General features: G+C 41.1%; 1 protein-coding gene across 3 annotated transcripts; it reads right to left on the reverse strand.

Annotated features, from left to right (window-relative positions):
• Positions 1-3678: 3678 nt before the first annotated feature.
• NUS1 (NUS1 dehydrodolichyl diphosphate synthase subunit) lies at positions 3679-22401 on the reverse strand. 3 transcript variants are annotated; one of them, XM_032681559.1, is made up of 5 exons: positions 21867-22401; positions 13637-13759; positions 11087-11239; positions 6895-6994; positions 3679-6202 (listed from the first exon to the last, which is right to left on the reverse strand). In XM_032681559.1, the coding sequence occupies exons 1-5, from the start codon at positions 22255-22257 to the stop codon at positions 6112-6114; spliced, it is 858 nt and encodes a 285-aa protein (XP_032537450.1). In that variant the 5' UTR covers positions 22258-22401; the 3' UTR covers positions 3679-6111. The 3 variants fall into 3 exon arrangements, 1 of the variants encoding a protein (XP_032537450.1); XR_004355810.1 differs by lacking the exon at positions 3679-6202 and adding an exon at positions 8707-8840; XR_004355809.1 differs by lacking the exon at positions 3679-6202 and adding an exon at positions 8669-8840 and having other exon boundaries at positions 6922-6994.
• Positions 22402-22686: the final 285 nt, after the last annotated feature.

A 22686-nucleotide genomic window follows, 5' to 3' on the forward strand; every position in this document is an offset into this window, starting at 1 on the left:
GCACAGAGAGGCTCATCAGACTGAACAGGGCTTCAGTAATGAAGCCAAGGGTTAGGAAATGGTCTTGCCATTGCTGGACAGGGTGGAGTAAAGTCCTGCCAGTCCTGTGCCACCATCCCTGATGCTGAAGCAATTTGGTGAGCAGTGAGCTGAGCCCACACCACTCCATCCATCTTCCTCCTGAGCAAAATTTTCCTGCAGTTCTGTATTGCTCATCACCATCTTACTCTGTTTTCTTTCACTGTCACTGAATTATCAAGAATCAGGACCAGCTCAGTACTTAATTCTGTGTAATACATTGTTATTTCCATAATGCCAATATGCCCTCCTGGGGTCCCAATTCCAACAGCGCGACTGCTCTGTCATGACAGAAAGAGGAAGTTTTATTTGTATTTCAAGTTCAAATATTGCAAATTGCAGAATGACTCATGACATCAGTTTAACAAAAACGTCCTTGCACCGCCAGATTTAGAGAAAGGGCCCTTTGGTAATTACATTTTCAGACACCTTTGTTCTTGCAAAAAAATAGTAGGCGCCCTACTAACAAAAGGGCAACTTTTGCAGAATTATAGAATATAAAGCCTAATGAGAAGCTTTTATCTTTGACAGCTGACTCAGAGAGAAATGTTCCATTAAAATTACAACAAACACCTGCAGCCAAGTAGTAAGACAAACGTTTTGTTTCAGTCTATCAGGTACTGGGCTAATGTTCAGAGAATCACAGAAACAGCAGCTTGAGGTCACTTCCTCTCGTCCTGTCACTTGTTACCTGGGAGAAGACACCAACCTCCACCTCACTACACCCTCCTTTCAGGAAGTTGTAGAGAGTGGTAAGGTCTCCTCTGAGCCTCTTTTCTCCAGGCTAAACAACCCCAGCTCTTCATATCACCTACCCTCTAGACCCTTCACCAGCCTTGTTGCTCTTCTCTGGACATGCTCCAGAACCATAAGCTCTTTCTTGTCCTGAGGGGCTCAGAACTGGACACAGGACTCAAGGTGTGGCCTCAGCAGTGCCAAGTATAGGGTAGCAATCACTCTCCTGGTTCAGCTGGCTACACTATTTCTAATACAAGCCAGAACACCATTGCCCTTCTTAGCCACCTGGGCACGCTGCTGGTTCATATTTAGCCAGCTGTCAACCACCATGCCCACTTTATAACATAGTAATACAGTTCACCACTGTGAACTATACTACAAAACAGTTGTACTAATCTTGTTTAGTTCAATTAAGCATTCCTCTAAAAGTGTATTTTCTATATGAACAATCCATTAGGGTCTCCTGCTGGGGGGGGATTTGGTTTTTCTTTTTTTTTTTTGTGGTGGGGAGGGGTGAGGCAGTATTTTTGCAGACCAGGCTGATAGGTGTAGAAAACAGAACTGACTGACTGCACACTATTAAAGAAAATACGCTATTTTAAAGCAGCAAGGCTTATCAGGGAGATGAAAGAGCCCTAGCTTGTATTCGTACTCAGCCAGTTACATAGTACAGCAAAAACCTCCAGGCAAACAGTTTCATTAAACATTAATTTGTGAAGCACTTCAAAGTTAAGGTTGAGGCATGCTTCTCCATAATACATAATATTATTCATCACCTAAAAAAGTTGTTTTGGATGCAATTAGGGAATAATCCTACAGCTCTCAGCAGTGATTCAACAGAATTCTGGGAGGTCTTGCATCATTTAACACAGACAAACATACAGCAAAGGAAGGGCTTGCAAGTCTCTCTGCCTTTTAATTTGGCAAATCTGAGGGAAAAAAAGTTATGGGGTTTAAAGTGTGGCCATTGATTCATTTGCTTTAACATTTCAAGCTTATCAAAGTAGCTTAGCTCCTAGAAGATAGCTAGGAGTTGTTTACACTCATTCACGGTGTGGTGAAAATTGGAAAAATGGTAACCTCCACAGCAGCACTAGTTAGGTTTTGCATGGGACGGGCAACAATTCAGCCTTATTCTCTAGTTCCTTCCTCATCCCTGAGCTGAAGCTGCTGCTGTTGCATTAACTGCTTGGGGGAAGCAATAAGAACCTCTTTCCTAAAAGCAGAGCACTGTGGGGGGCTGCGACCCCCGAGAGGAAGACAGCATGGAAGCCAGCATGCTGAAGTAGAGCACCTGTTCCCGTGTTTCCAGTGCTCCTCCAGCCATAGGTGCTGGCTGGGGGACACAGTCCAGCTGGCAATGAAGGACAAAGCCTACCTGCAAGGCAGCTGGTACCTCGGGATCAGCAGATGGGGACTAAAACTTTCTGTGCATACCCTTCGGTTTTATACGTATACTTACCTTTATGTGCCAACGAATAAACTTGATTAATAGTGCAACATTATTTCAACTGTAAAGACAAAAAAAAGGTAATTTTCTTAAACACATACGACTATTCAAGGCTGTTATGATTTCACACACAAGCTGAATTCATGAAATACACAGGAAATCAAACCAGCAGGTTATATTTTCTGGTCACTTTTGTAAAGTACTTTAGAAAGCACTTAGAGATACGCAAGTGCATAAGAGTATATTTTCTTCTAAAAAGAATGACCTTTACATTCAACTTGCTTACCAGTCTTCATTCAGTATAGCATGCTATGGTGTACAGCTGCTCTGTGCATGTTCATATAAGAAGTCCTAAAAAGCACTATAGGACTTTAAAGAACTGCTTTGTAGGCCTATTTTCTATAACAGCTGTATTATCGTCCATGTCCCCAAACTCCCTGCTGAAAAGCAACTATTTCAGAATCTCATCTGGCTCCTTCACTAGACCAACTACTGTGCACCACTGGAAGAGAAAAAAAGAAGAGGAAAAATATAGAAATTTGAATCATTTGTTGAGTAGCAGTTACCGTGAATGGGAGCTCTCACTTCCATTGGGACGACTGAAGATGAATTTTCCACCACACAGTTCTAATATTCTTTGGTATTAAAATGACAAATTAACTGCAAGCCTCTGTTGCTGACTATTAAAAACCAGCTGAGACAGGAGAGCTCAGCACCACCACTGCTCTAGAGGTAGCTCCAGTTGGGGCCTTTTGCTGGACTAGGTTCACTAGGTCCATGTCTCTCTTGTACTAAGGAAGCCCAGCACTCCAGAGGTCTCACCAGATCAAGGTAGAAAGGATCAACTCTGTGGACTTGCTAGCAACACTCTTCCTAACACAAGCAGGGAGATTGCTGGTGTTTGTTGTAGGCTGGCTTATGGTCAGCTTGTCACCATGATTCCCAGTGTTTCGAAACCTACTTGAACACTATCCACCCCTTCCATGCTCAGTGCCCACACATCACTCAGATTGCAGAGGCTTCTGCCACGCCACATCCCCACTTCACCCTGCTCCACAGCACACAGCTGGCAGGAGGCCCAGCACAACTCATGGCTCAGTCCTGACTCAGCAGCAGGGAGAGGAAGCAAGCTTTTTAGTAGGAAAGAACAAGTTTAGCAAGTTCCCAGGACTATCAAAGAAATATTTTTACAGTACATGCTTTATTATGAAAGCTTTCATAAGAGCTTCTAATGAATTGGAAGTGATAGATAAAAAAGTTGTCCAGTTCTTACACTACAAAAAGTAATTTAAGAACAAAAGAAGAGCACACAATTTGAAGTTCTCTACTTCTCCAGAGTGATGTAGCAACATCAGTCAGGCTACATCTCCCCAGCCAAACCTCCAGAAGTATTCATGTATCACCACAGCCTGTAGAAAGATTATAGTCTTTTATTGATTTCTTGTTTTACAGATTCAGCTGTCAATAATAAAGTTCAATAAATTGATTCCCTAATCATAAAAACTCCTTTTACACATTATGTACAGGTACCCAAACAGCATGTTATAGCAATACCACAGACCTTCACACAGAACAAGCTAGGGTGAGGTGCTAACTGCAAGGATGTACATTCAGAGATCAAGTCATGGATATGCACAGTGCATTTGGCACACCTCACTGAAGATTGCCCACACAGGGACAGTAAAATAATCCCAACAAAGTGATAACGGGGATTAGTTCAACTACAGTAATTCCAGGAGGAACACTTAATTCACAATTAAACTAGCCATCAGAAGAGATTTGATTAAGTTGAATCAAATGCAGCTGAACTAATCGTTTTAGTTTCATTAAGCAATCCTCTACAGACAAATCCTAGGCCTTAAGATCCATCTCCAATATTAAACAAATCTTTTTAGCTGAGATATGCAGAAGTTTGAGAACTGAGGGGAACTCAGGTATTAGAAGTATTCTTTGGCAGTTTGATACAAATATAGAAAATACATTACTTTTGAGGGCTACGCTAAGCTTTTCTCATTTTATACCTTTACTGCCAGCACCAGAACTGCTTCAGTGACACAGTAACACTTACAGATGGTAAATTAAACACAACCTTACATTTTAATGAAACAAATTCATATTACAGATATATTTCAATACTCCAGATACCCTGCAACAGGCTATCCACTCCCCACAAAAAAGTTAAACTTAACATTCAGTGAGAAAACTGGCCTATGTCAATGACAGAACCCAGAAAACACTGCATTGTTGACCTTCTCTGCAATACAGGACCCGGCACACACAGAAGAGGAGTCTGCAAATGTTAGTCTGAGCATTTCAGCTCATATGGAAAGCAATTTGATGTCAAAACCATTAGTTAATTGAATAAACACCTTTTTTTATAAGATAAAGCAGACCACAGGTCTCCTGTAACTGCAATCTGATCTTGGTGTGATGAAAAACCGCAGCTAAGAGTTTATGCAATCTGCTTTGTAACACTACATCGAGCAACAACAGTTAATATACACCATTTCACAGAGGCAGACATTCATTCAAAATGTGACAATTCCCTTTTAAAAGCAGTTGTTTTCCCTTCTAGTGACATGGCTATCCCAAAGGAGATAAAGCCACTCATTCTGAAGAGGTGGGGGGAGAGGGAAACAGGAAACACTTCCAGAATGAAGCGTCCAACAGTTCTACAGCCTGCAAGGCAAAAGGCTGCAGTATTAGTCTCCAGTAATACAGCTCTAAAGATATTGCTTTGTCCAAATGCTGCCATAAACTTTTAATTTCAAATTACTTCCAACAATAGGAATGTAACTCAAACAGGGCATTCCAAGATGAAGACCATTTAGCCAATATATCTATTATCTCAGTTTTGAGATAGTGTAGTGAAGCTTCACTTCATCTTCCATCTTGTCTGCTGCAGACCTCCATTCAAACTTGTAATGCTCAGTTCACAACAAACCTAATAAAAGGCTTAAGCAGTCTCCCTTGCTGGGTACAGAAGAAGCGAGTCGCATTATCCATGGAAGTTGACCCAGTTCATTTTCAAATCTTTCAGCAAGTGATGCCAGAGCCTTAGTCTGCTTGTTACCTTAAGTGAGCATTTTATGGGGCAAATAGGTATACAAACAATACATAGTACTGTTTTTGCTTATTCCCTATGAAAACTGAACCAAGAGATGTTTCACTCAAGACTGTAGGGAATACCTTCATTCAATCTCAAAGAGGGGGAACAAAAAAAAAAAAAAAAAAAGAAGATGACTAGTCCTACACAGACTGCCTAACTCAACCATAGAAGCTTCCATTCCTTTTTATGGAATCTTCTTTGTATTTCTAGAACTTGACACAACTGGCTTAGTCATCCCAGCCAAGTAGCAGTCTCTATTCTCAGTTAACAGAACCAACTTCTCTGGAATTCACATATTACATAGTAAATATATCCAAAGATAAACCATTAGCTCTGAAATGCCTGACCATGAAGAATTAAGAAGAAACAAAGATGAGAGTTCTTTCTTGGATTTAAGGACCTTCAGGGCATGGAACTCCTATTTACGTTGTCCTGTAGATTTCACAAAACTTAATTCTTGCATGTTCTTTTGGTCACTTGGACATGAAAGTGAGGGTAATTCAGCTTTGAACAGCTTTGTTTACAACTGTCTTTTTTCATACAGGAAATCTGCATATTCCCCATTCCCATAGATTCTGACGCATTCACACAGACTGTCTAGAAAGGTAAGACACTTTATTGAATTTTTTGATAAATTAAGAAAGGACTATGAACCAAACTTATGGGTCACAGGTGCTTGTAAACAGACATCGACTCCTTCCCATAGAAAGCCTGACTCCACGTGCTCAGCCAGAAGTCACTTTCCCCAGCGTTGCTCACAGGCTGCATAGTGATGGAGGGCAGAGAAAAATTCTTCATAGCTGATGTTTAGGTGGGAAGGCAAAGAACTGAGAAAGCAAGATAGAAAAGTTAAAATATGCTTTTATAAACACATTATTTGTGTGACCAGTCAGCAACATCATTAAAGGCAAGCTATTGTCTGAGTAACCTTGTTGTTCTCAGCATGGTTATTGTCACTCAACTCTAGTAACTAAACCAGCTGTTAATATCCTGTCACCCTCTAAGTCAAAGCCTCCTGAGTACACAGGGCCCTTCAAATTACTGAGAAAGCTGGAGCTACAAAGGTATGTCCTGATATTTCAATGCCCTATAAATTCTTTCAGATTTAAGAAGTACAGCAAATCCAGTCAGTTCAGTTACTGCTAAAACTGGAAAGTAATCCAGACGCACGATCATCTTATTTTATTGTATTTCCATTATATCTTTACTTTCCCCATTAGAAACCTGTAAGCCACTCAAAATCAACATATGGAACACTGATCACTGAGACTAGGTGGTGACAGAAGTTATTCCTTAAACCTGAAGCATGAAGCCTGCTGTTGCCTAATCAAGACTAAAAAAACAACAATGAATGGTTGACAGGTTTCATTTAATAACTTCTAAACACCCTCAAATCTATCTCCAGACCCTTGTTTAGATAAATCTCCTCTTACAGCTATTTCCATAAGCTAAGTCACATAAACACTTGTTTAGCTAGATATTATTCCAGTCTGTTTCACAGCATTTGTAAGCAACTCACATGATCTCTGTCAGTCTGATGTGCCATGGAAGGAATCCTAATGTGCTGTCCACAGGACCAAACTTCAAGACTAAATCAGGATCAGGAAATCCATTTGTACCTGTAATAATAAGTTAGGTTTTATTTAATTCACCAGAGGATTTGTTTTAGTTCTAAACCCTAAGGCATTTGCTTTTTTAGTAAACACTTTCCCCCCCCCCCTTCTTTTAAATGAAGCTCCCAAGGACAAGTTAACAATTAAAAGCTCAAGAGGACAGGCTGATCTTGAAACGTCTGACACAATCAACTAAACAAAAGCTTAGGCAGCCACTGCAGGCCCAGCTGGACTGTTATTTTTATGCCAGGTAGTTCATAGAGACTTCGTTTGGAAGTGACAGGAACAGTTACATTGTTTTGAACAACAGCAAACCTTAACAATGCAGTTTAATCTGATTTGCTCTAGTTTTGTCTTGGTAAACTCTGTTTTAGTAGCATAGAACATGCTGTACCCTGATCCTACCTACTACAGTCCTTACTCAACTACATGGAGCTGCAGTCAAGTAAAAGGACTATTAACACAAAAAAAGCTTAAGGAGATTTCACTGAAGAACAACTTGATATTACAGACCATCAAGGAAACAAGTTGAAAAAAATAATACCCTGTTAGATGACTCATCTCTTTCTCAGTATGGGGCTACACAGAAGTTTTAAAACCAACTTTTACTACAAAATTTCAAGCAAACTGTTGCAGCTGACATCTTTCTGGTGAGATGAGTGAGGAAGAACAGGGCAGTATTTTTTTTTCTCTGTTACTATGTGGACATCATGACCCATTTCAGGGCAGAGCTAGGTGACACTGAGGAATTTCACCAGGTGCCCACACTCTTATTACCCATACCTTAAAACCCCAGCCACTGTCATTTCCTTAGTAAGAGCACCCTATTCATCTCTTGAGGCTGAAGATAATCAGTGGCCAAACACTACTGCCTCTATCTCCCTTCCATATATTTCTGCAGTGCCTAGGCTACTCCAGGCTAAAACTGGAAGAAAGCAAATAGGCTCAGAATGAACAGCTTGAGTTCAGCTTTTCCTGTTAATTCCAGCAAGTTGATTAGAGCAACATGTGAAAACCAGTAGAGCACCCCAAGGGGATCCAAGAAGCTAGGCTGTTTTTCTTGCACCTACCTAGCTTATATGAAAAGCATTCCAGCAGTCAAAACCCTACTTTGCTATCATGCTGCAATTAGTCATGATTATTGCGTGCTATTTCTTGTCACCCCTTCCACTATTCACCAGTTCTGCAAGTTAGCTGCAAGAATGCTTATACTGCATAATGACTACCTCTAGCAGATAAAGTTTAATACTGCCTATTTGCTCCAAACTTCAGGCGTTTTTTCTCATTTTTTTTCTCATTTGTTTAAAAAACAAACAAACAAAAAATAACACCAAACAAAAGCAGTCAAGAGCCTTTTAAAATTTCCAGTTTAGTTGTAGAGCAGCTTAACTAAGGTCCTATCAGATTTTGCTCCACCCAGGTTTTCAAACTGAAGCTGGAGACTTCAAGAAGTTCACATTCACATTCTCCCTCCCCACTGAATCATCACAATAGTCATCCTTTTACCAGAGGTAAAAGTAAGTGCATTTCTAGGGAAGGATAAAATTTACATACAAGTGTCTTGTGCCACAGTCCAATCTTATCTCAAAGTTAAGAAAAAAATTGTAAAGCAAAACCCACTTATGTATTCAGAAGCTAGCATGTTAGTGTGAAAGAGCTTTGCAGGGAAGCAGTGAATACTTAGAAGTGGGGACTCTGGAGGAAGTGAACAGCTTTACTCATCAGCTGATTCAGTAGCTGAGTACTCCTCAGCTGGTTCAGCGGCAGGATCTTCAATACTGCAATGGCTTTTCAAACAGGAAAAGACCTTCAGAGAGCCCAGTTAATTCTAACATTTCCTTCTGGTTCCTAGCTGAAGGAAAATGAAAATGTACACTGTAGTATTACTGTCAGAACAGCCTATTAAAAAACACAGTACACTGTGCTCCCCACTCTACACCTATTTCTCTAACTAAACATATCAGCACTACATATAATTTACATTTGGAAGCTTCCTCAGAGCTGCTAGAGTTACAGCAGTCTTCAAATTTAGAACACGCAAGAGAAGAATTTGGGAGCAGTCTTTAAAAAAAAAGAGGCCAAAAGACTTGCACACTCAAGGGATGGGAATCTGGCAACATCCCTTCTAGGTCAGGAGTTGTGCAAGGGGAACATGAAGAAATTTGCAGAGATGATAGCACAACTTTTCTACACGTAGATTTTACAGGGCAACTTGAGCAGCCTTAACTGATAATTATGTTTTTTACTGTAAGGCAGATGGCAAGTAGAGACAATATTACAATGCAGCTGGCACCTACTTTTTTTGAAAACAAGCTGGTTAGCTGAGGCATTGCTCAGAAGAAAGTGCTCTGACACAGCAGAAAACTCAAGCTGTAAGAATTAATTGCATGACCGGATTAAGAATGAAAAAAGCCATACCATATTAGGACTAGGCTTCAATAACTGCATCCTAAACATGAACAGAAAGTTTAAAAACTACATTATCAGGTATTTAAATCAAAATGTGAAAGCCCAGAACTTACAGAAGACACCATGAACACAAACCCTAAAAATATAACTACTCAAGTATTGGTTTTCAGAACTCATTCTCAGCTTAGATCAGGAACTCACAGATGTTTGCACTTCATACTGTTTCATTAAGGATGCACAAAAATTAAATTTGCCTAAAACTAAAATGAAGTTTCACAAACGGCTGCTAAATAAGTCATGAAAGAATACTTCACCTCCAACAATGTCCTAAACATTAAACCAAAGCAAATTAATAAACAGGACTAGTTATAGATATTATCCTCAGTTATTAGCCACATAGATTAAGCAGCCTGTTTTCAAAGTTTGCAGTTTTGACAGGTTAAAAGTCTAGGAGATTTCTTCTTCTATGCTCAGCTAGCATGCAATACTCCAAAAATAAATATGTTTGTTTTAAGACTGGACCTAATACTTTTAATATATCCAGACACTTACACAGATAGAAGATCCCCCAACAAGTGTTTGAAAAGCTTCAGTTAAATGTAACTGGCCAAAATAGATAGATGGGTATCAATTGTCACCAGTTCAACATTTAAGTAGTGACTGTAGTAAAGAAGCAATTATTAATTTCCTTAAATTGCCTTTGGGGTATAACAGGATAGATGTCTTAAGCTACTTCTTAAGGTGCCTTAGTAAATACACTTAATTATTCTGCTACAGGAGAAGCTCTGATGTAGCATGTTGACAAAAGGGACAGAATTCGGGCTGAAGCGTCCAAACTGACACAGAAGTCCGCTCACAGAGCAGTTCAGCTGACCATCCACTTGAAAAACAGAAATCACTCTCTACAGTCCAATTAATGGAAGCCACACTACAATAATGTGCTCACAGGCATCCAAGTTGAAGTCTGCAACCCAAAACTTGAACCCTGCCAAGCTAATTACAGCTGCAATCGACATGCATTGATCACCAAGGAAAGCTGAGCAACTTATTACAGCTCCTTAGTACCACTGGAAAAGTGGCCGCTTGTTTGAAACTACTTTTCCCAGATGTGGTATTTAGAGCAGCCCTGCCCTTTTCACAGCTATTACATATAGCCCCTCACCTCAGCACAGAGTCAGTAACCTGCATGAATTAGTAATGAAGGAAACTAAACTAGTGTGGGTTATACAGCAACAAAAGATCACCAGGTGCTCTCTCATTTGCACTCAGGGTGGTAGTCAGGCAGCAGTAACAGCTTTAACCACTGTAACCAGATCTGGAAAAGACTCTGTGCATACCCACATTTGCAGCACACTAACTTGCAAGAAGTTAACTTTAGTCTGAATAGTCTAATATTAGGTGATCCCAGCAGTACTTTTTTCAGAAAGCTCATTGCAGAATATACCACAGAGGCTATAAACTCTGAAAAGCCAAGACTCTGCAATTTAGCTTAATGTTTCCTTTTTCTGCTTAAAGAAGCAGTTCAAAAGGGAGTAAACCAGTAAGAAATTTTTAACAGAAGACTGAAAACCATAATCATAACTTATTCTGATAGACTAAGCATCAAGATGCATACATTCCAAACAATAAGTATACTACAAATCAAATCTGTTACGGTTCAAGTACTCTTTCCCTACATACCATACTTACTACTTAATAAGTTGTCTAACACATTCACATCCAGGTCTGTGTGTGTTCTTTGCTGCTGTGCTACCAACTGACAGAAGTTCTGAGCAGCTTTTACTATGTCTGCTTTTCCATCTTCTGGAGACAGCACCTTCAATGTAGATTGGCATTTTAAAACTGAAAGTACAAAACACAGTTTAAAAGCAGCAGAAATATAATTGGTTTGCATATGCTTCAGATACTCACAGGAGGCAATTGCAAGTAACTTGTAGTTTACTTCATATATTACAGCTAGCCATAAATAAACCTTATCTGCCTTAGAGAACTGGGTAAGAGTTTTCCAGATTTGCTGTATTACTAAAACACGACTTAAGGCAACTATTTGGGGTAGTCTTACAAAAAGAGGTTTCTTTAATTCAGTCTTGAAATGGAGAGTTTCCCCAGGGAATCTGCATTGGTTCTTACACTGTCAGACAAAGCACTGAGAGGAAAGGTGCCTGGATAGTAAACTAAGGGGTAGTAAGCAATGCAGAAAGACCTGCAGTTCAGAGAAAAGAAAAAAGAATAATTCCTACCTTAAAACAGAAAGGTGTTTTTAACAGTTACTGCGGACATTCATGTGTCACAATGATTAAGCCAGGGCCCTCCCTCAATGTGATCACAGATGTTCCAGCAGCACTTCAAAATTGATGCAAGAGTTACAATGTTGATCTGAGATTGCTACAGAGAAGCTAGGAACCAGATAATAGTCCAGAATTCACCTGCTTATCAGCAATAATGGCTGCAACTCAGGAGGACACCTCACAACAATAACAATCTTAATGTCTGCACTATTGTGAGGCAAAAGTCTTCTCATGCTACATGATACATCACTGTCAGTTCTGGTGAGGTACCTAAGAGCACTATAGCCAAACTGAAATAAGTGGGCTGAATTCTAGTGTGTGAACACATTAGACTTATACTGAACTTAAGCTAGTTAAAACCAGATACTTTAGAACTGTAGAACTTGATTGCAAAGGACCACAGAGCACAGTCAAAAGACTCATAAGATCATCTAAAAACCCTCAGCCACCACAATGAAAATAATTGTTCCTTGATATTGCTTGATTTGCCAAATGTCCTGTGTTAAAGAATATTTCTCTAACAGTGTTTATATACGTCATTTTGCTTTTCAGAAGAAGTGAAAAACTGCAGCTTATTATAATAAACTGGATAGACATCAGTTTGTTCAGTTCAAAGCATGAAGGATCTGACCTGACTCTGAAGTCTTCTAAGAGAGAATGAAAGTTTTAAAGAGAACAGAAAACGCCCCTGCTTTTCACAGTTTCCAGTACAAAAGGTTCCTGAGACTTAAATGCACTCTTTCCATCAACAAGTCCAAAGTCTCTCAGTAGTTCATTTGGTGTGAACGTAAGTATTTCGATTTAGGTAAGTGCAGCTAAGCATGCTGGAGTCTAACATATTAACAGCCTCTCTACCCCATTTTCTGCTGGTTATTTCAACCCTCACAGGAATAAGTAGTAGTAATGTGAAACTTGGGTGCTTCCATGTAAATGCTAACACCTTAGGCCAAGTTGTTCATAAGGCAAGCTCATGCTACAACACTGAACTTTATAATGGAAAACTGGCACAAAGGATTTTGGCACCCTGTCATCTCTTGTAGGGTAAGTAAAACTCAGCCAATAGCATTTTAAATGCAGCTGGAAGGGCTACAGCTTGTGTAGTCTTTTCAGAAGTTTTTGAACTATGATGGTCTTTAAACATAAGGGTTGTTTGGCTTTTTATTACAAGATGTATTTAAATAGTATGAGGTGTATTTAGGACAGCTGCAAGCACTACCCTATCCCTTTAAGACAAATGCCTGCTTTCTTAAGTACATGCTTGTGACTTATTACATTTTGAACAGACTTTTAGCATTTGTGTTAGGCAGCAGACCTCCAGTAATGAACACTTACAGCAGATATTATTGAATAAGGAACATAGCCTTGAAACATACTCCTGCCTTCCACATCTAACCACATGCAAAAGCTGCTATCACCAAATTTTATTTTATTTTTTTTTTTTTTAGAGTTATGCCCTTTACCTTCCTGGTGTCATTATATATTGTCATGACAACCAGCAGTTCTGCTTTTTCCCTTCTTCATCTCCAAACATATCCCTCAAAGTGGGAAAAGGGAAGTGTACACATTGTTAACTTGACATCAGTTCCCTTGCTAGTATTCCAGTGCTTTTTCAAGTTTCAGTAAAAGAATTCACTTCACTGAAACCATGGGGAGTTGAGGTACATAGCTGCATTGAAGGGGTCATGGCACAGCAGTCAGGCTAACAGGAGAATCAGGCCACCCAGTCATGATTACTATGGCGAGGAGAGAGCAATGCTTAGCTGTTAGTTAAGAACAAATAAGCATAATCAAAGTTTAATACTAGCCCAGGAAGGTTGCATGTGTTCTGATAAACAGTGCTTAAAGAAGGAAAAGGTCACTGTACACAGAAATGTGTTTAAGTAAAAGCAGAATCATGATTTATATACAGCAATTTAGAGGCATAACAAGCTCCCCTTGTAGTTCATCTTACCTTGACCGGTTTTGTCTTGATTTGCAAATTCCACTGTGTACTTGGAACAATCTAGTCCTATGAGTTCTTGCTGCTGTTTTAAAATTTCATCCATCAGTCTTGAATTATTCCTCTTGAAAATACCTTTAAAAAAAGTTGCATGTCAGCCAACTCCTATAAAAGGTGCTACAAAACAAATTTGACACTAGGCAGGAAGAAAAAAGTAGTCAGTACTGGTTTCAGACTGGAGTTCACAAGCACAGTTAAGAATTCAAAGCAAATGCTACTGCACATGACTAATTTCAGTAACCTTGGAAAGAACTCATATGCTTTTGTTCCTCTTTCATCCACCTGATTTAAGTAGCAAGCTGAATTTGCGGAGGACTTGCTTTGCTGTCCTTAGTATGATAGCAATAGCTTGAGAAAGCAATAACCTACCAGCACAGAACCACCAAGTTGGATGATTACCAAATTTCTTCACTGCCCACATAGCTTAAGTCTGCTACCACTTACTGCTCCACCCCAGGGCTGCAGGCTAACAAAGCAAGTCACCACTAAATCAGCATTTCAGATCTTGGTAACCATCCACACTTATGCCATGGCCAATACCACAAATTTCCTAATAAGAGAACTTCACGAGCTGTATATTCCAAGGAGTTAAAGCAGTCCGAGGCCTTTTCATACTTACATAATTATGGCAGACACATTTTGAGTGTGGAAATTACAAAAGCTTGCTTAAGCAAACATACTTGGGTTCCTGTACTAAAATAAATTCTAGCTTTTGAGAAACATAATGCAGCAATTTCTAATTAAAAGCCACAGAAGAAACTAAATGTTACAACTTAAATATTTACAATCTAAAAGCATAGTTAGGCATATTACTTAGGAACTGGACAGTGCTTTTATATATTATATTCAGAGGTTGTTACCAAGTTTCATTCAGAAACCTTATGTCAAGCACCTCTGTTGACAGTCTAAAAATGCCCATACACTGAACTTACAAGACACACTGAATTTGTATGCAATTTTATGATCAGGCTTATGATTCATCACCTCAGTCTGGTTCTAGCATTTGGAACCACTACAAGTTTCCACATCAGCAGAGGTCAAACAGTATATAAGCACTGGATTAAGACCATAATACACCAGGAGTTTGTTTGCAATATGAAGCGATACAATGCATTTATTTAATATGCTAGCCCTTAGGTCTAACGAGTTACTACTTTTCTACTGGTTTCATCAGAGGTTTTAACAGATGGTAAAGTATCTGTTTTTTCTCCCATACTGGATACTTCCTGTAAAATAAAATACTTTATTTCATTACAGAAGTTTTAGTGATGTTTATAACTGACTTCACATGCTTGCAGGCAAGCAATCTTGGTAACGCACCAACCCCTAGAGAAAAGAGAGTAAATACTTTTGTCAAGTCTAAACTAAAGTTAAATTGTTAGATTTCCTGCTCCTGCTTCGTAGTATATATTTATACATAATAGCAATTGAGAATGCTGCTTTGAATAATACTGTTTGATACAACTCCGCTTGGCTAAGTCTGTTTTGTGTTAGGGTTAGCACTGATTGTCTTCCCTACACCTACAGCCAGCAGCAGTGCTGCTACTGCGATTGCTAATCCTGCACCATCTTCAACTAAGATCTGTACAAGGTTGCATGTGCTTCACCTGTAAGACTCATTTGACTTCCATACACTTTGAGATGAGAAAAAAAAAACTATGTTCAGTATCCAGACAAAGACATGACATAATTAGGAAAGGCTCCCAATCTGGGAAACAGGCAGTTGCTCTCTTCTTCCCCTTCTCCACACAACACTAATAAAACCAAATACTTTCTCATGAAAGGTTTTTGCCTATTCCTGTCAAAGATCAGAATAATAGATTTAAGAATCCTCACTCCAGCTCTAAAGTAAATGAGGACATTTAGAACAACAAAAGAACAGACCAAGGTGTTTTCTGCTCAGTAAAACCAGACATCAGATAAAGGACTTGGTCCAGCTCTGAAGTGAAGGTCCTTAAACACACAGCAGATACAGAAGACTTGCTAAATGTGTTATTAAGATTTATCTGAGTATCACCCTTCTATTCTCCTCATTTATCTCACCCAGTTGTTGAAACTCAGGTCCTGTGTGGCTCTTAGAACAGCACTTTAACATAAGCAGCAAGTTACTGTACTTGTACCATACAGTTTCAGTATTTATTTCTTGGAAAGGCCACTACATCTAAATTCCCACTGATGCAGCAACGTTGACACATATGCAGTCTTCCTGAAGAGAAGATCTTGAAGCACAGCAGAAGGTAGTAAAAATCCAAACTAACTGAAATCTTCATTTAAAACTAGTAGCATTTGGGAACTTTACTGCTTCAGTGTTTTGTCTCTCACTCAGTGAACAAGACACTTATGAATGCATATGACTGCAAACACAGTCCTGCCAAAGGCAATGTTCATGAGCCAAATTCATATTTAACTTCAAACATTTTACGTAGTTGTGGCTCAGATATATGTTCCTTTCCCTTCCAATATCTCAAACCCCCATTTGTCCACAAGGTTCATTTTTTAAAACCTTGAAAATATACCTAAGTTAGCTCTGGAAGATGCTGCTGATAATTTATACATGAAAAACAAGAGCAAACAAGTGCACAAGTAGACCAACTCACTAAGAGAATTAAAGTGCTCCTTTAATGAAAGACAACAAAACTTAAGTCTTGATTTACTGCTGCCTTACAATTTTGTTCAGTCTCCCACATAAATGGAAAGTAAGTCCATAACATGATTTTAATGTTACACAAAGTTAACGTTTGACAAGAGGTCCAATAAATTTTAGCAATACAACAGCTGTTTGCTGTTAAGTGGAAAAGATTTCAGCATTACTACTGTTTCTAATATGGAACACAAACATGAAATCATCATTATTTTCTCATTAGAAATAATTTCTGGTTTTGAAAAGCAGAAATCGTTTTGTTCAGTCAGAACTCTGAAGCCTTTGCAAGTTCGTGCAAATGAAGTGTTCTAAGAATTACACATATTTAAGCACTATAATTCCCAAAGCAAAAGTATAAAAATTCTAGTTTTGTGCATTTGTTTGTTTTGGGTTTTTTGTTTATTTTTGTTTATTTTCAACTACTGAGAACCTGTGAGCTGTTTTCAGGGATAATACTTGCTTTTACAACAGAAGCTGCAAACATGCTGTTGCTCATTAGTTCCCACTGGAGCTGAGGCCAACCAAAAGTGTTTCAGCTTCCTGCAGTAGTCCTTCATTACACAGGTCTTTTCCAGGGCACATACCTTTTCCTTGGATTTACAGTAGCTACAAGCCAGGCCCCTTTGCTGGCAACCTCGGTGGTGCAGCACTTTAGGGTTAGAGACTGACAAATGAAATTTGTAATTAAGAGGTTGAGAGTTCAGCAGAGGCAAAAGTGACAAGAATTGTGAACTAGAAGTCAAAAACTTCCAAAGCACAGAGAAACACCTGATGATGTCAAGCATTTGTTTGTCTAACTAGAGTACCACAGTCACCACCTGTTAATGCCTTGGTGGCATCTCAGAGTTCAACATTCTCAATCGGCCTGCTTTTTAAAGCAGCAGAATCTGGTAAAACATGGAATAAAAGTCAGCTCTTCCTTACAAGGGACAACCTTAACCAAAGTTGGGCATAGGGAATAACATATTGCCACAAATAAGTTATTTGTTTTTCCTCAGCTTCTTCGAGTGCTAACAAGAAAGGAGTTATTGTAACTGTTATGAGGTAACAATCTATTTAAAGCATCAAAATATTAGCATTTTGAGAAATGTCAAATCAATCCACTTCAAAGAATGTACAAGCAAGAAACTTTTTTAACCCATGAACAAGTCTTGCCTACATCCTTGTGTTGGATCATGCTGGTTGATAATGGAGGATGACATGGTCACTACACTGGACCTCACAGGATATGGAAAGCCAGAAGAAAATATCTTTATTCCAAGAGCCTAGCAAAAAAAAAATTAATTCAGCTGTCTGAATACAGCTGAAGTATAACTTAAATTTCAGCCAGATTAAAGCCACTTAAGATAACGCTAACCAAACAGAAAGAATTTGAGTTAGAACCCTGTAGGTGACCATTCCTCACACAGTTCTTCTTGAAGGGGCATTCTGCACCAGAAGAACAGGAGATCAGCAATTGAGAGAAGAGATACTACTTTCATATCTCCCATATCTTTAAGGACATTACGTACTACAGATTAGCGTTAGCTCTTTTAAGAAATGTGGTCTGAGAACTCTTATCAACTCAACACCAAAATGCAATTGCTGAACAGGAAGTTTCATGTGAGTGAAATCCCACAGCAGATGCCATGTAATAGCAGCACCTCAAGTGTTCCTGTGACACAAAACCACAACATACTCATCTTCCCCAGTTAAATGAACACACTACACATCCAAAAAATTTAATGGATTGATCAAATCAGACAACTACCAACTAATTTGGAGGAGACTAAAAGCCTACATTTGGGGCTAATTAAATAATTTCTTTTGCATACTGGAGTACTCTAGCCTTTCAAAGAATTTCTAAGAGAAAACTGGTCAGAAGCAAGCAGTTCACTGGAAAGCTAAAGCTAGGATGAGGAAACCCAGGTGTTCTCAGTATAGTCACACTGCATTGAGAACAAGAAACCTTCAACCTGAAGCATCTATTTGGGAACCCAAAGTATCCAAATACCAGGATTCAACAAGCTCCCAAAAATCACTCCAGACTTGTCCCCAGCTACTTCAGAAAAGCTTCACTGATGGACAGAAGTAACACTCAGGCAAGCTTTCCCAAGTGGCAAAACAACAAACAAAAGAAAAGTTTAAGCACATACCACTGGTCAAAGGCTTCTGCTCCCCAGAAGATATTTTAACTGCTACTGCATAATTGCACAATCACTGCCTTTTGACTGCAGGAAGGCTTCAGTATTTCCTCAGAGACAAGGTCTTGACCAGCATAGCTGGATTTCTACCAACTAATAGGACTGGCAATACAGCAGACAAAAGAAATAAATCTTGATCAAACCTCTACAATTTTAGTCAAACTGCATTTACTAACCAAGGCACTCCCCATTAAGTTTATTATGGCTTTGTTCAGCTGCACATCAATGAAAATCGGGATAATGAAAAGGGCCCCTCCACACAAGAGGCAGTGAAGCCGGGCCACCTTAGGCCTCCAAGTGTGCTGGGGAAGCAGAGAAAGTCTCAGTTCTGAGCCCTGCACAACTCCAGCCAAGTTGCCTTTACAGTTACTGGTGCAGCTGCTGTAGCAAACCGGCGTCAGCTGGAACACAGATACTATTGGACACTGAAGAATACACAAACAACCCTCTATTTAATAATTTTGTTAAAAACATAGAAATTTATACTATAAACAAATAAACAGCTTATCTTGCACTTCTTCCACAAAGAAGTTCATATGCTCTCTCTTCCTGCAGAGGTGGCAATTAAGGACACACTTTCAATTTAATCCTTCTGCAAGAAACTGACACATTATTTCTTCCAGAAAATGCAGCCATGGAAGACCACACTTACAATCAAAGTTTTCTGCTGCAATCAAAAGAATCTCAGCACTATAAACATGCAATGAAGGAAAAGGAAACAAATTAAAGTACACCTCACTACAGTTAACATTGATTCAGAGCACTCATCACTGGTTTTCCTTCTCCACCACAATCAGCATCAGTGGGGGCTTTCATAAGTCAATAGTTGGTACAGTTGTATGAACACAGAACCTTACTGAAGCACCTCAGCTTCAGTCCACAAGAGTCACCATCTGAGAAGACGGAAATAAGTGCACACCGTAATTAAGGTTCACCCCCTGCTACTGATAAAAACAAGCTGTACCTGACTTTATTAACCTTCACTATACCAGTGTTACTGGTCAGAGTTCCAGACATCATTATTATTCATGACCGGATTTAGCAACAACTGCAACATCCTACTTAATGACAAGTCTATCTGGAAATGGTGTAGGCTCAATCAAGACACCATAAGGAGCTTAGCACCAAAAGAAAGGCAACATATGTGCTATTACCAGAAGTAAGCATATACTAAATATACAGGAATAACTACTTGCTCACGCTCTGAAATCAAGTCTAAAAAGCTCTGCTGTGCAACAAGCAAATGTGGCTGCTATCCTAAACAGTCCCACTGAACAACTGGGAAGGACATGGATGTGTAATGGTAGGCTGTTCTCACCAACTCTGAAAGTTTGGCTAAAGCCACTGATTTAAAACAGTTTAGTTCTCTGCATTGTCTTGCCGCCTTCAGTTATGCTCCAACAAACTGGAATTCAAGCTGGTAAATAAACTAGCATATTCTGGTATCAGATGATCAACAGAAGAACAAAATACTGAAAAGTATATGTTTTGATAATGAAATCAACAGATCATAGCAATATTTTCAGATCTCAAAGGTGACAGCAAAATCTCTCAACATGTAACTTCAGAATGAATGAAACGATACATGGAAACAGCAGATTTTAATCCAATTTTGTTTTTCTGAACTGCTACAACAATTGTTCTGCAAGGTTATTTCAGCTCTTCAGAGGATAAAACCTTCTCATTTCTGGTCATGACATGTAGTCTTGCAACAGTCAGTCTTAGATCTGACTGGATATCAACACACACTGGAGAAGCAGTAGTAGCTTCTCGAAAATTAATGCTTCGGACACTGCTACAGCACTGGCTCCACCTTGTTGGACAGGAGCTCAGCAGCAGTGGCTACCTAAGCACTGGCTGGTGCCTTCTCCCTCCTCAGAGTTGCACAGTAAGCAAGCTGAAAGCCAAAACCAACAAGATTCTCCGCTTCATCTGTTCCTCAGTCCAGTTCTCAGATGTATAATTTGTGCAGCACAGTGTTGGAATCTAAAAAGGACCTAAACACACATACATATAAGACAATACTGCTCATAGCCCACTCGAGGTGAGACAGAAGTTAGAGATCCCACACAATAAAATGTCTCTCTTAAGGCTATGAGGGAAATTCTCACTCTTCTTTGGTGCTAATGTTCGCTCTGCAGCATTACACCTGGCTGAATGCTTTCCAAGTTGAGAGCAAAAACTGTCAACATACAAATGACTTCTCAGAAGGCGCTGTTTTCTGTATCCTCGAGATATTATACAAATATTTTATATCATTCCTTGACTTCCAAATGAGGAAGTGTTCTCCCTCTGAAACACAACATAATCAAGTTCCACAACAGCCCTGCACAGATGGCCAGTTTAAAGTGCTGACTGGTATTAAGCCCAGTTTCTTATAATAATCTTAGAGAAACTAGTGAAAGTCAAATCCTTTGAGCCTTGTTTCACACATGAAGGATCAGACGTGAAACAGAATTATAAATGGTGGCAGTTTAAAACAAAAATTAAAAAAAAAAAATCATAAATGCCTATGCTCAAGGAGAAGCCTGCATACCTCAGATGCTTTTGATGACAAAAAGCTATTAGCTTTTAGACAAAAAGGTTTTAGCTCCTCACTAGGAAAAGTGAGGAAGACAGATTTGTTGCATGACTACTTCAGATTGTTAAATCCAAACTCTGAGCTTATCTTTATGATACTCCATGATGTGGAATCAACATATCTGCAAGAGCAAGAGTTCAACAGTCTTGCACCTAAGACCCAGTAACAAATAAAACCACATAGCAGACATGAAAAAACCACCAAAGTTTCCACAAGCACTGTCTCAGGTTCAACTCAAACACCAAGCAGTACCAAATGCAGACCACATAATGGTGGTCTGGAAGCACACAGGACACACATGATTACATTTAACTACCTGCCCGTCCTATCTTTTCACATAAGAGTATGTGAAAATAGATGACTACTTTCATTCATTCACTTCTCGAAATTCACATATAGCTCATGAACAGTGCTCATAAGAGCAGACAGCTTAAAGCTCTTCCCTACTCCATCATGCTTTCAGATGCCAGCAGCCCCTGCCAGCCCAGGGCTAGGGACAAGGTTCTAGAAAGGCCCTACCTTCTGTTCCCTTCAGTGTGCAGGCAGAACAGGGTCACCCCGACACACGAGCCGGGGCAGAAGGGCCATTCCCCAGGCTAGGAGCGCTGCAGCGGCCAAGCGACTCCAGGGGACGGGAAAGGAGCTGCTAGCACCGAGGCTGGCACCGGGCTTAGGAAGACCCCAGGAGAGGGCGGCCCCCTGGCTCCGCACCAGGAGGCGCTGCTGGGGCAGGCACCGCCGGGGGCCTGGACTCGGGGTTCCCGCGCCGCCGCTCACCGTTGTGGTCGTAGACGCTGACGTAGGAGATGCCGACGGCCATGCACCACACCACCAGGCTGGCCATGTCGGCGTAGCTCGGCTCCTCCTCGGTCACCACCAGCCCCACGTGCACCGGCAGCTTCCCCAAGGCGCGCCCGTCCGCGCGCCACCGCAGCCGCCCGCGCGCCGCCGCCGCGTGCCCGGGTGAGTGTCGCCGCTGCCGCCGCCAGGCCGCGCGCGCCTCGCGGAGGCCGAGCGCGCGGGCGGCAGGCGCGAGGAGCGCGCAGGAGGCGGCGGCGGCGGCGGCTGCGCGGCCGCGCAGGCACGCGAGCAGCGCGCGCTGCAGGCAGAGCAGGGCGCGCACCAGCGCGTGCAGCGCGCGCCACGCCAGCCCGCCCGCCCCGCTCATGGGACCGACCGACAGGAACGCGCGGGAGGTGCCTCAGCCGCGGCGCGCCGCCCGCCTCGCCGCCGCCATCCCCTCACAGAGCCCGCGTTCCCCGCCCGGCAACCACCCGCGCCGCCATCTTTCGGCCGCCCCGCCTGCTCTTTCACCTCTCGACCCGCCACACGCGAGGCGCCCGTTGGCCGCCGGGCGCCAACGTCATTTCCGCCCGCGGAGCGTGAATTACGTGGCCGCGAGGGAGGGAGGGGGCGGGGCCAGAAGGGGAGGCGGGTCCGGGAGCGGCCCGGGGAGGGGAGGGGGCGGGGCGGGGCGGGGCGGGGCGGGGCGGCCCGGCCCGGCCCGGCCCGGCCCGGGGACGGGGCGGGGCTGGGGCTGGGGCAGGGCCGCGCCCCCTGACGGGCGCTGTGCCGGCTGCCCCGCGGGTACCGGGGG

The sequence above is a fragment of the Chiroxiphia lanceolata genome, chromosome 3, assembly GCF_009829145.1.
Source record: "Chiroxiphia lanceolata isolate bChiLan1 chromosome 3, bChiLan1.pri, whole genome shotgun sequence".
NCBI lineage: Eukaryota > Metazoa > Chordata > Aves > Passeriformes > Pipridae > Chiroxiphia > Chiroxiphia lanceolata.

What these genes read in the sequence shown, in the direction of transcription:
- NUS1 (XM_032681559.1), bottom strand. Translation starts at nt 22,257, where the DNA reads ATGAGCGGGGCGGGCGGGCTGGCGTGGCGCGCGCTGCACGCGCTGGTG. An exon ending in TCAAGACAAAACCGGTCAAG is followed by an intron (nt 11,240 to 13,636) that starts GTAAGATGAACT and finishes TTGTACTTTCAG; the next exon opens with TTTTAAAATGCCAATCTACA. An exon ending in ATCAGACTGACAGAGATCAT is followed by an intron (nt 6,203 to 6,894) that starts GTGAGTTGCTTA and finishes TTGCTTTCTCAG; the next exon opens with TTCTTTGCCTTCCCACCTAA.